This window comes from Scatophagus argus, chromosome 16 (assembly GCF_020382885.2).
Source record: "Scatophagus argus isolate fScaArg1 chromosome 16, fScaArg1.pri, whole genome shotgun sequence".
Lineage (NCBI taxonomy): Eukaryota > Metazoa > Chordata > Actinopteri > Scatophagidae > Scatophagus > Scatophagus argus.
In genome coordinates, this window is record NC_058508.1 from 125,308 (window position 1) to 136,033 (window position 10,726).

A 10,726-nucleotide genomic window follows, 5' to 3' on the forward strand; every position below is an offset into this window, starting at 1 on the left:
TATCTTAATAATGCCTCTGCCCAGACATGTCAAGTCAAGTCAACCTTATTTGTATAGCCCATTTTTACAAGCAGTTTGTCTCAAAGGGCTTAACATAACATCAGCAACATCCTCTGTCCTTCGACCCTCACATCAACTAAGGAAAAACTCCCAGAAAAACCTTTAACAGGAAAAAATGGAAGAAACCTCAGGATGAGCAACAGAGGAGGGATCCCTCACCCAGGACGAGCAGACGTGCATGGATGTTGTACAGGCAGGAAAGCAGTTAACAACATGAGAATGACATTACTAAAAAGACAAGTAAAACAAAATTTCAACTGTTTAGTTTCACATAAGCCTCTTACTGTGAGTTGCTCCGATCCTTCGGAGTTTGAAAATTAACAGTCCATGTAAACGTTCGCAGCGTTGTCCTCAACGGGGTGCTGACGGTCCATTATCTCGCTCCTCAGGTGATGCGGCATATCAATGTGTCCCTCGGCGGCAGCAGGGAAAATCACCAGTGAAGAAAAAAAATAAACTTTGTTTCGTCTGTAACAAAGTCTGTGTGATCAGCTGATTGCAGCAATCCACGTTGCACTGCAAAAACTCAAAATCTTGCCAAGTATATTTTTCTAATTTCTAGTCAAAACATCTCATCACACTTAATACAAGACAAAATCACCTAAAAAGTAAGATTTAAGTGAGATAAAGGCGCTTGTTTTTAGACAGTGCATCTTGAATATCTTGCTAAGTGAAACAGTCTTGAAAACATCTTGTTTTGAGTTATATCTCAGATGAAACAAGTTTTTTTAATATGTCATAAGGTTTTTAAGCTGCTGTGTTATTTGCAAAAGATGAATCGTCTTGTTTCAATAAATAGACTTGACTTGAATTGAGACTACAAATTTGCTTTATTGAAAACATGCAGGGCTTGCAACTCACAGTACAGTGTGGCTATTACATTTCCAGCAAACCATGTCCATTAGATATGTAAAAAAAAGACAGGCATACTGTACCACATTATTAAACAAGTAATAAGTACAAATAAATGCTGTCATCAATTACAGTGTTTGTCAGTGCTTAAAAAAAATCAGCCCAACTGTACACTCAATACAGACTCAAGAATGATGTTTGATGATGTCTGTGAGATCATACTTCAGTGGAATGTACTTGCTATTATTGAAGTTTACATAGTAGTATGGTGTATAATCAACAAGCTTTTCAGCATCCATGAAAATATTTGCTTGAGTTAGGTCGGGAACTTCTACCTCGTAAGCTAAATAATGATCATTCCACCCAACTGTAGAGAGTGGTTGGCATTCAAAACAATACACTGACGCATTTAAAATATAAATGTTTTTCACAAGTGCAAACTCTGGATTATCATTGATGACATTAGAAATAACCAAAGATTTTCCACATGTATACTTATTTCCATGTTGCATAATCCACTGTACCGAAACTATGTGTTCAACGTGCTCTATTCCTAAGAAGTCTTTGATCTTTTCTTCGACATAGTGAACATTTTTCACCTCAGATGCTGGGCCCATGTCAACTTCACTTGAACAAATTGGATGTTTCTCATGCACATTCTGACTACATTCATAAAGTTGGTTGTGCTTAACAAGAGACTTACAGATATTTTTAAAACTACTTTTCAAAGCCCACTGCTTAAAAAAGCAATGCTTTGACTCAAAACGCATACACATATGCCTCACTGTAGGCCCAAGTGCCTTAATCTGAGAGGGAAGATGCAGCAAGTAATGCTGTTTAGGTATAATATTTGCATCTGAAAACAGTTGTTTGAAATGTTTCAAATGTTGCTCTATTAAAAGCTTCAGCCTTGAAAGAGTTGAGAGAGCAATAATAGGTGAAAACAGAATTTTGACAATCTTTAACAACTTGAGTAGCATTTGTGTTTAATCATTTTCTCCAATTCTGTCAATGAGAAATGGCAGGATCTTTAACAAAACCAGTATTTGCCCAGCTTACTGTTTCAATTTATTGTCATTTGATGACAGTGTATTGACAGATATGGGGCAAGACTTATCCCTTGCATCCACAGGAGAATAAGGGAAACAAATAATTGCACTGTTGAATGCATCCAAGTCCATATGACCTGACAGCACAAGATGCTTTAAAACACATTTGATTTCATACGGGGCAACACCTTCAAGAATGACATGCATGATGTCTTGTGGAGTTTGACTGATTATGTCAAAGTGAGGAGATTCTGTTAATTTGCTTCTCCTGTTTATGCCATATGTCATTTTTAGATTGTCTTTCAGAAAGTCAGTATTTGCCTTTTCAATGTCATTACATTGCCTGTTATGACTTGCCATTGTCCTTTTAACAAACAAATCTTCATTAAATTGCTTCTGCATGTCTTCAAAGTTGCATTCGCAGTGCCTGCATTTACTGTAGGCAAACCCCACTCCTATCTTAAATCCAGCCACTTCATGCTGAGCTAGAGTGTCTCCGCACACAGACATAAGTGCACCATAAATTGTCCTCTCACCTTTTGCAGTGACAACCTGGACACCATCACACAGCTCAGTTATGTCACAGTTAATCCTCTCAAACATCTCATCAATACCACAATGGGAAAGATCTTTTGATTTTACCATGGCAAGCAGACGAATGGCAGCAAGTCTTGATCTGTATTTAGGGTTGATGTTACCTAAGGTGTAATAAATTAATAACAATTTGTTTTTGTTTGCCCGAGATCCAAGAGGATTGCATAGCTCAATTTCATCTGTATATAAAATCAACTGCAATGCTGTGGGAAATTTCAAAAACAGTGGGTGCGATTTAAAAATGTCTCCATCAATGAAATCATGAAAAAATCCATCCTTGCATGTCTGTGGCCTCTCATCAATCATTGCAATAATTCTTGGATGTGATAGCAGCTGCTCCAAGCTTTTCACCAACGGTATATAATGAAAACAGTGGTCCTTAATGGTAAGAACTCTGGAGTCTCCCTGTTTCACATAACATACTGTTTGTTTTGTGACAACAACCTCTGGTTCAACTGGTTCTAACAGTTCTTTGATGGTCTTATCCTGCAAATGGGTGGAAGCAATTTGACTGAAAGGGTCAACAAACTGGTCAAATATCCCCATTGCTTCACTCTTTAGTTGATCCAGGTTCCCAGAATGTCTCTCAATCATGTCACTCATTTGCTGTTTGAGGTGCTCCAGTAATGCGGCCTGATATTGCTGGACTCTACTCACCATTTGGTTAACAGCTCTCTGGAGAGTAGAAAACAAACAAACAACAATACAATAAACAAAAAAATACTACAGTATAAAATTCATATAAAAATGCAGTCAACATGCAAACTCACAGACACTTTTTCAAGTAACCCTCATAGTCTGAACAGTGACTGTCATTCTACAGTTTAAGCTTATTTCTTTTAAGCTTGCAACTAAGAATGAAATACAATTAATTAGAAAATCAATGGCATAAATTACCTGTGTCAGTCGATGGGTTTCTCTGGCTTGAAGAAGAAATGCAGTTGCATGTTTAGAAAGGTCAACATTCATGTGACCATCTCCATCTTCTTCAAATCCACTCTGAAAGAGATTAACAACAAACATATCTATTAAAACAGGGGAAATATTGACATTTGTAGGTAGCACCACTAGACAGTCTAACCTGGGTAAGCTAGTTAGCTAGATTTCTTCCAATAAAAAGGTACAAAATGGGCATATTTATTACTGATTGGTGTCTTTATTTCGAGTATATAAAAAACAACTAATAAAAACAACAATACTACAAAAGACAGTGACTTTGACAGCATTAGAAAAATAATCTGTACTTCATTTTACCCGTTCACTTGCTCTCTTCTTGCCAATAAATTAACATTACTAAATCTTAGCTTGTGTAACGACTTACCACTGGAGTTAAGATGCTTGAGCTCTCCGCTTCAGCCACAGGGCTTGCATTGGTTTGGTCGTTTGTGGCTGTCCTTTCACCTGCTCCCGGTAAACCGTGGCAAGTCGGTCTTTCTTCCTCCGCCGCTTCAACTTGGAGAAGATGCTGTGCATGTGTACGCTTCACGTGATAGTAGAAGGAGTTATACACCCTGTACTCACTTGGACAGCCATCAATCCCGCACACCACGCGAAAGTCAGGGTTGCGACTGTGCATAGTATTAATGTGACTCAAAAGTTGTTTCAGAGTCAATGCCAAAAATATGTAGCATATAAAGCAACGCCAAATCATGTTGGAAACAAAGATATCACAGGCAAGCACGGTAAACTGGTCACAGCACAGGTCGGACTCGGTAGAGGAACACTGCCGTAAACGCTCGTTACTATGGTTACACGCGCCAGCGCGACGCTGAAGCTCATCACTATAGTTACACCCGCCAGCTCGCTGCTGCAAATGAGAATGCCATAAACGACCGTTATATTGGAGCGACTCAGACAACTTGGATTTGACGGATTGATGTGTTTCATTGCAGGTAAATGAAAGCGCTGAATCCAGTGCTCATTTTTTGTAGTTCATGTCGCACACCCTTTCAGTGTTATCGACGTTTCAATTTACTTTCAGTGTTTATTGTGTATTTTGCAGCCAAAGGGAGACATCGAGGTGAGCTAGTGGAGCTAACTTTAGCGGAGCTAACTAGCCAGCTAAGTCAGCATGGAAGAATTGGATGATGTCGCAGTGTCGATTTTAAGGGGTAAAGTATGCCAATATTATTCTTCATCATATATGAACGTACGAATGCAGAGGTGTGTAAATGAAATTGAAGCTAAAAAAGGAAGCTAATTGCTTCCTGGCCCTGCACTGTGGGCCTCAAAATCTTTCTTCCATTTGTCACATCACACTCCTTCTGTCACCTGTTGTGTGAAGTGTTATGTGTGGTTGGTGACTGTATTGCGCTTGGGGAGACCAAAAGTGAATATTCACCTCCCGTTACTCGCGCCATTCTATAGTTATACTAGTAACTATATTACATGCAACAGCAACCAATGAGGTATCTACATTTCTATACTAAGTTGGTTAACACTAGCTATCTTATTTGAATGTTAACTTCTAATAGTCTCATGCAGTTTCATTTCTAGGGCACTGTTTCATCTTGCTATTTTTGTCTTCCAATGCGCTCATAGCTGCAAACATCACAGAGACAATCATGGGCACCCTGTCTCGTGAAGACTTGCGGGATCTTTTCCCAGGCCCAGAGAACTTTTTACGCAGAAAAGCGGTCTGGCGTGTCTGTCATGGTGCGTCGGAGGAGGTCAGTTTTTGGAACAGGCATTGTAGTCTACATGTGTGTTCAATTCAGTTTAGATTAATTGACAGGTGTTCAGTTAGTTGATGTAAGCAATTTCACCCACAAAATGGAACATTGCTTATTTATACATGTGCAGAGCTGTCAATGCTACATTGCATTTTGTGTTGTCACACAAAACAAAAAAAAAAGTTACTTTTTGCAGTAGTTCATTACCTTTTATTTTACAGGAGTCTGGCCAAGAACACTCACAATTATCGGGCAGTTCCTCCTTTAATGCGTCACCCATGCGACAGACTTCCACTCCAGTGAACGCAAGTCCTGCAAGGTACACAACCCCTGAAAAGGTTGTGAAGTTATCCTTTCCAGAATATGTATTGCACACCGACACAGAACTTGAGCAAGTCCGACAACAATACTTTGAGCTGTCGAAGAAAGGCGAACAGCGCAACTGCCAGATGTCTAAGGAGCTCAGATGTCGCCTCATTCAAAATACCATGACCAGTATGATTGCAATCCTGAGAGCAAAGGGGGATGGAGAATCGCACAGATACCCATCAAAGCCAGAAATTACAGCTATGGCAAAGAGAATAGTACTGTACTACCCCATGCTGCAGGACCAAGGCCTCCATACATGGGTAAGTGAAATGCTTCCAGTTGATGGCTGTGTTTCATGTTGGACATTTTTAGTCGTGATTTGAAAAATTGATTAAATGTCTTGTGCAGGTCACTGTGTATGCACAGCTATACAAAAGATTGCAAAATGTGAGATCTCCCCAAAAAAGAACTCCAGATGGGAGACATTCAAAGAGGTGAGTTGTAACTAATGATTATTTTCATCAAAGATTCATCTGTTCATAATTTTCAAGATAAATTGCTCAGTTGTCTGGTCAGTATAAAGTCTAAGGTTGTTTGGTCCACAACTGAAAGATATTAATTTCACTGTCATAGAGAACTAAAAAAGCTAGAAAATATTCACATTTCAGAAGCTGAAATCATATTTGGATATTCATAAAAAGAAAGAAAAATTACTCAAAATGATCAGTCATGTCAATGTCTTGGGTGATCTGTGTCTCGTATTTCCTCACTTTCTGTTTGTAATGAGTGCTCTTATTTTAGTGTTTGACTGTGAAGTAATTGCTTTGGATGTGTGTGGGAGATATAGCTTTTTATTACATTTTTTTTGTATGAAAAGTGCTATACAAATATAGTCAGATGGATTGATTGATTTAGTAGATGACAACTAATTGATTAACTGACTAATCTTCGCAGCTCTACGAAGAGGCGCTGTCTTGAGCAGCCAACAGACACAGATGAAATCGATTTAAGTGACTCAACAATCATTCTAGATCGATCCACAGAAGGAAGTGTCAGCCCAGGCTCAGACAGTAAAGAAAGTGAGTTAGAAGGTGAGTTTTAACTTTGCATTCACACATTTGCCCTTATGAGGTACCGTATTTTTCGTACTATAAGTCGCACTTTTTGTCATTGTTTGGCTGGTCCTGCGACTTATACTCTGGTGCGACTTATGTATTAAAATATATACGGCAATTTCACACGTTCACACTGACAGCCCCGAGGGGGCGCTCTAGGCTGGTGTGCCAGTATCTGCTATGCCCATTACTCCTGTACCACCGAAAAATTAAAACTTATAAAGACAACTGAGAAAGACTGAACACAACTGCCCCAAAAAGAAAATCAGACCCTGCAGATTACAAGCAGCAAGTAGTGAAATATGCAGCCGAAAAGCAGCTGAGAGAAAGTTTGTAGTTAGCGAGAAACTTGTGAGGGACTCGCGAAAAGCGGAGGATACTCTAACTGCAATGAAGAAAACCAAAAAAGCTAATCGTGGGCTAAAAGCTAGGTGGCCACAGCTAGAGGAACAGGGTTTAGTAAACTTATGTTGTTTATGTTATAGTTATCTGAATATCTGTTATTGTGTTACATTAACATACCAGACACCCATTCAGCCCGTTGTTCTCTAACCTATTGTTATTACTATAATTTACCGTTCAAGATGAAACATCTGTTCTTGGTCTCTGATTTTATAAAATAAATTTCCCCACAAAAATGCGACTTATAGTCCAGTGCGACTTATATATGTTTTTTTCTTCTTCATTATGCATTTTTTGGCTGGTGCGACTTACACTCCGGAGCGACGTATAGTCCGAAAAATACGGTATTTTTATTTTAGATAGTTTCACTTTTATTCTTTAGCCAACATTGTAAACTATTAAATGCTTTTTGTTTCATGTTTGTATGTACTACAGAAGCTGAGAAATAAAGTTTTTTCTGAATGATAAAATTCGGACCAGTTTTTCAGAAAACCCTCAGGATTTGGGGAGCTGTCCACAAACAATGCTGAGGTTTCAGAGGGTGTGTTTTTAGGCGCCCTTAGGCGTTAATGGGTTAAAGTACATTATCTTATCAGAAATATGTCTGTGTTATGTGTTGAAGGACAAATAAGATCCCAGAGCCTACCTAAAGAAGCACCCTCTGCCCTGTCTAGTCTTGATGGTGAGTTTGTCCAACTGCTTCATGACTGTGTATAGTGGGGGTGTGCGCAAACCTTTGTAGGGGTGTACTCGTATGCCTACATGCAGTTGTATGTGATTTCATGATCATATGAGTTTTGCAAATAGCAAATAGTTTTCATGCATTTAATATGCAAAAGATGATTTGATTTTTTAAAATGGCATTTCTATGGTTAAAATTCCAAAAATGAATAGGTATTTGGTAGTTAGGGACAGGCTGATATTTGTTAAAAGATTTAATTCCATGAAAGTTTAATCCAATATTAATGTATGATTTTTATGGCAGACATTTTTTGTCATGCAACAACATGAGATGAACTTTTTTTAACTAAGGCATATTAATTATGTATTTTTGTGTCTTACAGCTAACATGTCTGCAGATGTTGACAGTCCAGACACCTACAGTCCAGCAACCATGGCAAAGCACTACGAGACACTACAAACTTTGTATTAAAGAAAAAATCCAAACCACCAGGATGTCTCTCATCTCTTGGATTTAGAATTTGTGGCCAGAAGAGCATTCATTGATTCAAATACCATTCGCGAGGAGGACAGACACAAGAAGGTTCTTGAAGCATATCCTTGTTTCAAGGATGTTGGACATGTAAGTCATTATTGACTGTGGATGATTAAAACCATGGTATCACACACAGTCTTTAAAATGTAAATTTCCTCCTACATGATATATTCAAATGTCTGTATTGGTATATTTGATATTTCATAGGCGATGGAGGAACTTCAACGCATTTTGGATAAGGACAATACCAACTTCATCGATGAACTGAAGGAAAGATGGCAAGACTTCTGCCAGAAGGTGCAGTTTTTTGGTCTTTGGAAGAAGGTGCTGAAACCCCCAATAGGAATGGACAAAGGTAGGGAATGCTGTTTTGGTATTATTAGTGATTAGGGGGGACTTCAGGCATGTTAATTGTCAAGTACATGAGCTAGTGTTTTGTCATTCTTCTTTTTCATCTATGATGGCTATCCCATATTTGATGAATCTTTGTTTTTTTTAAGCATTGTGTCTGTTGTATACATTTTGATCAGATTTAACCTTGTGCACTCTGTCCAAGGGTTTAACCTCTTGACACCCACCCGCCTGCCGGCGGGCGATTTGAGATACGCAAGTGTAAGTTTACGTTACGCAGTGACGTATACCGCTTTAACTTTCATCAATATGGACATGCTATACATGGTTAGAAAGGGTAGAAGCTCTGCAATTCATCCATCCAGTTGATTTTACAGAAATCATGAGCACTAAACCATAAATCATTGATATTTACCAACATGGTAAACGTGAGGTACGACGACTCCCTACCTTTGAAGCGGTCATGAAGCTCAATTATGTGTCCATTCCTCAATTATTTATATTCCATTTGTCCGTAAGAATCCACTGATCAAAAGCATCTAAATGGTTTTTCATAAAATTATTCCAGCTTGTGAATATCGTCCTGTAAAGTCCATTGTTTACGTCTACCAACTTTGTGCGTAAAATACAATCCAGACTTTCCCGAGCCGTAGCTTTATTTTCCTTATATCCTATATAGTGTTGTTGGGTATGCTTGTTTTCATGAGTTTTCTGGCTACAAAACAAAAGTGTCCCCATCTTTTTCTGTACAGTTTTCATCCCAGTACAGCCCGTGAAGTAGACGCGAGCACTCCCAGTATGAAGAACCAATAGGCTCTCTATGCTATCATTAGCTTCCTTGGTATAGAGATAGCTTATTGCCTATCGACATGTCAATCACTTAGGATTGTAGCCAATTATTTGACCTTTCCAACGGTGGTAGGCACATCCAAATACGTTAAATAAAAATAAAAATCTGGCAAATGAACGGTGAACTTTATGATGAAACTTTATGATTATGTTTTACTTTAGCCATGAGTGAAATTTGAATGAATGAAAGTTATTGGGTGGAGGGAGTGGAGTTACTGGTTTTATGCTTACAGTGAAAACAGTACAGTATACATTACTGTATACTTTACTGTATACTGTACTGGTCCGCTAAATGGCTAGCGGACCAGGAGCTAACTACTACTAACATTTTTTTAGCTAGCCTCAACTACTCAACTACTAGTTATGTAATCCTTACGTAATTCTTTTTGTGCCTCTAATTCTCTTTTATTTAGATTTTTTTTTATCAAGCTTGTAAACAAATTGAACTAGATTTTTTCACTGTATTGAATTTTTTTTTGCTTTTGTTAGGGATTTATTGTGAATAGCCAGACACTGGGAATATTCCCCTAATACAGTTATTATGTTTATATACAGTTATTTTTCTGATGTTTTTGTGTAATATGTCATATCATATCTGTAAGACCCTCTTCCACTGCCCCCTCTGGCTCAGGGGACGCCGCAGCTTCTACACCCAATGCTGGACGTCCCGTGCTGCCAGACGTGCCCGAGGTGGAGGCCGAAGAGGAGGGTCATCCAGAGCACCTGGCTCTCACACAGAGGAACAACAGTGGCATGATGTGGGGGAGGATGACGTTGAGCCTGCTCAAATTACACACATAATCACACTTTATGTTTATTTGGACTGTACAGTTGTGTGTGTGTGTGTGTGTATGTATATATATACCTAATTTTTTTGTATACATGTTTTCTTATACATTTTCCACTACTCTTTAATTTTTAGTTTTTGTATACTATTTGTATTTAGTTCATATTCTATATTTTGTGTATATAGTTCATTCATTGTTCATATTTTGTTGATATTGGCACAATTGTACATACAGTAATAATATACTGAAAGATTAAAAAATCCTTGTTTGAAATTCAGTTCACTATAGTGTGAAAAATTATGTTTTGAATCATGGTAAAAGGTTTTATAGTTACCAAAATGCTTCAGTAATGTTTCCAGTGTCATAGAAGTGAGTAAAAGCATTTGGCACAATTTGGCCATTTACGTTTTGGAGAGGTTCGGGGACACCAGTGACACCACAAACTAAAACCTCAATAACTCCCATAAGG

At 38.3% G+C, this 10,726-nt stretch overlaps 1 protein-coding gene and 1 long non-coding RNA gene across 4 annotated transcripts; one reads left to right on the forward strand and one right to left on the reverse strand.

The window, feature by feature from the left end:
* Positions 1-871: 871 nt before the first annotated feature.
* Positions 872-4,229, reverse strand: LOC124073715. Its single transcript, XR_006845715.1, has 4 exons — positions 3,877-4,229; positions 3,453-3,554; positions 3,213-3,230; positions 872-2,659 (listed from the first exon to the last, which is right to left on the reverse strand). It is a non-coding gene; the product is annotated as an uncharacterized LOC124073715 (long non-coding RNA).
* Positions 4,230-4,311: 82 nt separating this feature from the next.
* On the forward strand, positions 4,312-8,836 carry LOC124073714. Of its 3 annotated transcripts, XR_006845714.1 has the most exons (9): positions 4,312-4,447; positions 4,558-4,666; positions 5,097-5,224; positions 5,449-5,856; positions 5,945-6,030; positions 6,491-6,627; positions 7,676-7,735; positions 8,118-8,356; positions 8,477-8,836. XR_006845714.1 is itself a non-coding variant. In XM_046416129.1 (7 exons), the coding sequence occupies exons 1-7, from the start codon at positions 4,627-4,629 to the stop codon at positions 8,204-8,206; spliced, it is 948 nt and encodes a 315-aa protein (XP_046272085.1). In that variant the 5' UTR covers positions 4,335-4,626; the 3' UTR covers positions 8,207-8,407. The 3 variants fall into 3 exon arrangements, 1 of the variants encoding a protein (XP_046272085.1); XR_006845713.1 differs by having other exon boundaries at positions 4,335-4,666; XM_046416129.1 differs by lacking the exon at positions 8,477-8,836 and having other exon boundaries at positions 4,335-4,666; positions 8,118-8,407.
* Positions 8,837-10,726: the final 1,890 nt, after the last annotated feature.

Coding starts and splice junctions, on each gene's coding strand:
- LOC124073714 (XM_046416129.1), top strand. CDS start 4,627: ATGGAAGAATTGGATGATGTCGCAGTGTCGATTTTAAGGG. Junction 4,667..5,096: donor CGCAGTGTCGATTTTAAGGG/GTAAAGTATGCC, acceptor ATGCGCTCATAG/CTGCAAACATCACAGAGACA. Junction 6,031..6,490: donor GATGGGAGACATTCAAAGAG/GTGAGTTGTAAC, acceptor TAATCTTCGCAG/CTCTACGAAGAGGCGCTGTC.